The 5,000-nt window shown below is 47.8% G+C and overlaps 1 protein-coding gene across 1 annotated transcript in view; it reads left to right on the top strand.

Moving 5' to 3' along the window:
* Window positions 1-2,120: 2,120 nt before the first annotated feature.
* Window positions 2,121-5,000, top strand: part of SETD3 (SET domain containing 3, actin N3(tau)-histidine methyltransferase) — a 134,438-nt gene continuing 131,558 nt past the window's right edge. Inside the window, exon 1 of the mRNA XM_068254991.1 lies at window positions 2,121-2,127. Within this exon, the coding sequence (XP_068111092.1) occupies window positions 2,121-2,127 (7 nt within the window). The remainder of the gene's footprint in view (window positions 2,128-5,000) is intronic.

The raw sequence follows: 5,000 nt of genomic DNA, 5'->3' as shown, positions 1-5,000 counted from the left end.
TTCGGAAGTCCACGATCAGTTCCATGGTCTTTGCAGTATTGAGAACGAGATTGTTGTCCTTGCACCAAGTGCAGATCTTCGTGACTTCATTTCGATAAGCGTCCTCCCCGTTTCTGTCGATGAGGCCGATAAGCGTGGTGTCGTCTGCAAATTTGATAACTTTGACAGAGTCAGAGGCTGAGGTGCAGTTGTTAGTATACAGAGAGAACAGTAGTGGAGACAGCACGCATCCCTGCGGTGCACCAACGTTGGTGGTTCTCTCGCTGGAGATGCGACTGCCAAGCTTGACCCGTTGTGTTCTGTTGGAGAGAAAGTCCTTTACCCATCTGCAGAGGAGGGAGTCTGCCCCAAGATGTGCAAGGTTGTCGATCAGAATGTCTGGACAGATGGTGTTAAAAGCCGAGCTGAAGTCCAGGAAAAGGACCCTAGCATAGGCCCCTGGTCTGTCAAGATGTTCCGAGATGTGTTCCAGGCTGACGTTGATGGCATCGTCTACTGATCGGTTTTCCCTGTAGGCAAACTGGTGTGGTTCGAGGAGGGAGCTGGTGGAGTGCTTCAGGTGGGCCAGCACTAGCCTCTCGAATACTTTCATGATGATGGGGGTCAGAACTACAGGTCTGAAGTTGTTGAGCTCCGTGTTCCCTGGTTTTTTGGGGACTGGTATGATTGTGGACCTTTTGAAGCAGGAGGGGACCTCCCCTTCTGATAGGGATCTGTTGTAGAGAGAGGTGAGGATGGGAGCTAGTTGGATTGCACAGGTTCTCAGGCAGAGTGAGGACACCCCGTCCGGGCCTGAGGCTTTCCTAGGATTGAGTCTGCGAAGGTGATGTAGCACGTCCTCCTCTTGCACTGCGGTCAGAGCGGGGATGCCACTGACCACTGGGGGGCCCCGAGCATCTTTCATCGTGGGTGCCGAGGGATCCAGGACTGGCTGGGATGCTGGGGCCACAGGCTGCTTGGGTTGGAGATCAAATCTACAGTAGAACTCGTTTAGTTCCTCCGCCAGTTGGGAGCTGGGGGCTGCTGGTTGAAGGGGGGGCTTAAAGTTCGTGGCCGCCCTGAGACCCTTCCAGACCTCCCGCGAGTTGTTGGACTGAAGGCTGAGGCCTACCTTGTTAGAGTAGGTCCTTTTTGCAGCTTTCAGTTCTCTGTTCAGGGAATTCCTGGCTTCCCTGAACTCTTCTGGGGAGCCCGACTTGTGGGCCTCCTCCTTGATTTTCTGAAGACGTCGTAGGTTGCTGTTGAACCAGGGCTTTTCATTTGGGAAGACTTTGAAGGTTTTGGTTGGGATGCATGCATCTTCGCAGAAGCGAATGTAGGAGAGGACATTTTCTGACCATTCCTCCAAGGTGGGTGCCTCCAGGGCCGACCAGTCGGTGCATTCCAGGCATGCCTGCAGCCTCAGTTTTGCATCCACGGTCCACTTTTTAACAGATCTGGTGGTGGGCTTTGTCATCTCGAGCTGCCTTCTGTAAGTGGGGATCAGGTGGATCACGCAGTGGTCCGAGTTCTCTAGGGGAGCGCCCCGAGTGGCCTTGTAAGCGTTTCTGAGGGCCGTGTAGCATTTGTCCAGGGTGTTGTGGTTCCTGGTGGGGCAGGTGATGTGCTGACGGAAGTGGGGCAGCTCCTGTCGCAGATCTGCTCTATTGAAGTCCCCTAAGATAATGATGAGGGCCTCCGGAAAAGCAGTTTCCCACCCCGAGATGTAGTCACTCAGTGATCTCAGGGCATTCCTGATGTTGGAATCCGGAGGGATGTAGACCCCTATCAGAATGAAGGAGGAGAACTCCCTAGGTGAGTATCTGGGCCTGCAGTTGATGGCTAGGAGTTCCACATCTGGGGAGCAGAACTTGCTGAGGGGAGTTATGTTGGTACACCAGTCGGAGTTTATGTAGAGGCATATGCCGCCACCTCTCGACTTCCCAGAGAGTTCTTGGTCCCGATCTGCACGGAAAAGGAGATAGCCTGGCATCTGTACGGCATTGTCCGGGACGTTTCTGTTGAGCCAGGTCTCCGTGAAGCAGAGCACTGTGGTGTTCCTGCTTAGCGAAAGTTTGTGGCCAAGCAGAAGGAGCAGTTCATCCACCTTGTTTGGGAGGGAGCAAACGTTCGCTAGGAGAATGGGCGGTATGGGAGAGTGTAGTCCCCTTCTCTTCAGCTGTGTGTGTGCTGATATGCTGTTAGTACATGTATGCTGTGTGTGTGTCCTGATATGCTGTTAGTACATGTATGCTGTGTGTGTGCTGATATGCTGTTAGTACATGTATGCTGTGTGTGTGTTGATATGCTGTTAGTACATGTATGCTGTGTGTGTGCTGATATGCTGTTAGTACATGTATGCTGTGTGTGTGCTGATATGCTGTTAGTACATGTATGCTGTATGCTGTGTGTGTGTTGATATGCTGTTAGTACATGTATGCTGTGTGTGTGTTGATATGCTGTTAGTACATGTATGCTGTGTGTGTGTTGATATGCTGTTAGTACACGTATGCTGTGTGTGTCCTGATATACTGTTAGTACATGTATGCTGTGTGTGCTGATATGCTGTTAGTACATGTATGCTGTGTGTGTCTTGATATGCTATTAGTACCTGTGTGTGTGTGTGTGTGTTGATATGCTGTTAGTACATGTATGCTGTGTGTGTGTTGATATGCTGTTAGTACATGTATGCTGTGTGTGCTGATATGCTGTTAGTACATGTATGCTGTGTGTGTGCTGATATGCTGTTAGTACATGTATGCTGTGTGTGTGTTGATATGCTGTTAGTACATGTATGCTGTGTGTGTGCGGATATGCTGTTAGTACATGTATGCTGTGTGTGTGTTGATATGCTGTTAGTACATGTTTGCTGTGTGTGTGTTGATATGCTGTTAGTACATGTTTGCTGTGTGTGTGTTGATATGCTGTTAGTACATGTATGCTGTGTGTGTGCTGATATGCTGTTAGTACATGTATGCTGTGTGTGTGTTGATATGCTGTTAGTACATGTATGCTGTGTGTGTGCTGATATGCTGTTAGTACATGTATGCTGTGTGTGTGTTGATATGCTGTTAGTACATGTTTGCTGTGTGTGTGTTGATATGCTGTTAGTACATGTATGCTGTGTGTGTGTTGTTATGCTGTTAGTACATGTATGCTGTGTGTGTGTTGATATGCTGTTAGTACATGTATGCTGTGTGTGTGTTGATATGCTGTTAGTACATGTATGCTGTGTGTGCTGATATGCTGTTAGTACATGTATGCTGTGTGTGTGCTGATATGCTGTTAGTACATGTATGCTGTGTGTGTGTTGATATGCTGTTAGTACATGTATGCTGTGTGTGTGCTGATATGCTGTTAGTACATGTATGCTGTGTGTGTGCTGATATGCTGTTAGTACATGTATGCTGTGTGTGTGTTGATATGCTGTTAGTACATGTATGCTGTGTGTGTGTTGATATGCTGTTAGTACATGTATGCTGTGTGTGTGTTGATATGCTGTTAGTACATGTATGCTGTGTGTGTGCTGATATGCTGTTAGTACATGTATGCTGTGTGTGTGTTGATATGCTGTTAGTACATGTATGCTGTGTGTGTGTGTTGATATGCTGTTAGTACATGTATGCTGTGTGTGTCCTGATATACTGTTAGTACATGTATGCTGTGTGTGTCCTGATATACTGTTAGTACATGTATGCTGTGTGTGCTGATATGCTGTTAGTACATGTATGCTGTGTGTGTCTTGATATGCTATTAGTACGTGTGTGTGTGTGTGTGTGTGTGTGTGTGTGTGTGTTGATATGCTGTTAGTACATGTATGCTGTGTGTGTGTTGATATGCTGTTAGTACATGTGTCACGGACGATTGCGGGGACGCAGGCGCGTCCTGGAACCGCCCGTGAAGAAAAGCGATCGCACTCGATTCTCTGCGTCGATTGCGCTTCAAATCGATAGAATCTGGATTTATTGTGTAGGAGGTCTGCAGTCCCTTCTTAGCAGAGGAATAGCATCACCTTAACTGCAGGATGGCTCTTTTGATATGCTAATGAGCCTGGGCCCAGAGAGTCCCTGGCTTCAAGCTGTGCTGATGGCCCATCCATCAGGTATAAGGTGACAAACACCATGACAGAACCAAATTTAGAGTGAGGGAACTCAGACACTCCGACTCCTTTTCCCAGCAGGGAGCCGACATGTGGCTTGCTGCTGCCAACTTCAAAGAACCTTTGCCTGGGAATGACCTGGTATAAATCCCAGGGGTCTCTCATATTCCATAAATGGCTATATGTATCATATTTTCTGTGTTGCCAGGCTGGCAGACCCTCCAAACTAACAGAGCAGGTAGGGCCCTGCCTGGCGTTGGTTCTGAGCACATTTCAGAACCTTCTGAGGTAAAGACTGCCCGTTAGGCAGTCCAACAGTGCCCTAATGGTACCACAGGGGTCCCACCCCTCATGTTTGGTATCAGACTGCTGGGTACATCGAGGCAGATCTGAAAATATTAGTAAATCTGCCCTGACCTGTACGGTTCTGTGAGATAGAGCCCATATATGGTTAAGGCATGATTTCTGGTCTCCAGGACAAGGGCAGGACTCATCTCATGTTCTAAGGGGGTGTGTGGGCCCGCCCTCACTTCCTCCTACTGAATCAGGGGCATAAGAATGGGAGAGGAGCAAAAACTCAGAGTCCTCCACACTGAACCATCTTGCACTCATCAGATGCCAGCTTGAGGATATGCTGGTATCCACCTGGTCTGAACTCTGGACTTTGAAACCAAGGACTTTATGATTCTTCCCACAATAAGGACATCTTTCCAGGAACTAAGTAATTTTCTCCCTTCTTTTATTTTTCATACTGGCTATTGCTGTTTTCATAATTGTTGATTTTCATAATTGTCTGTATATATTAATTATTTATATTGCGTGAATAAACGACTTTCTCCAAGTCATTCACTTTCCGCTACCCTGCTTATCAGCACACACAGAAATGATCCCGGGTCTCTGAAGATACGCACTGTTTGTTTGT

Source organism: Hyperolius riggenbachi, chromosome 9 (genome assembly GCF_040937935.1).
Source record: "Hyperolius riggenbachi isolate aHypRig1 chromosome 9, aHypRig1.pri, whole genome shotgun sequence".
NCBI classification, from domain to species: Eukaryota; Metazoa; Chordata; class Amphibia; order Anura; family Hyperoliidae; genus Hyperolius; species Hyperolius riggenbachi.
The sequence above is the reverse complement of the archived record's forward strand: the minus strand, read 5'-3'. Positions and strand labels throughout refer to the sequence as shown.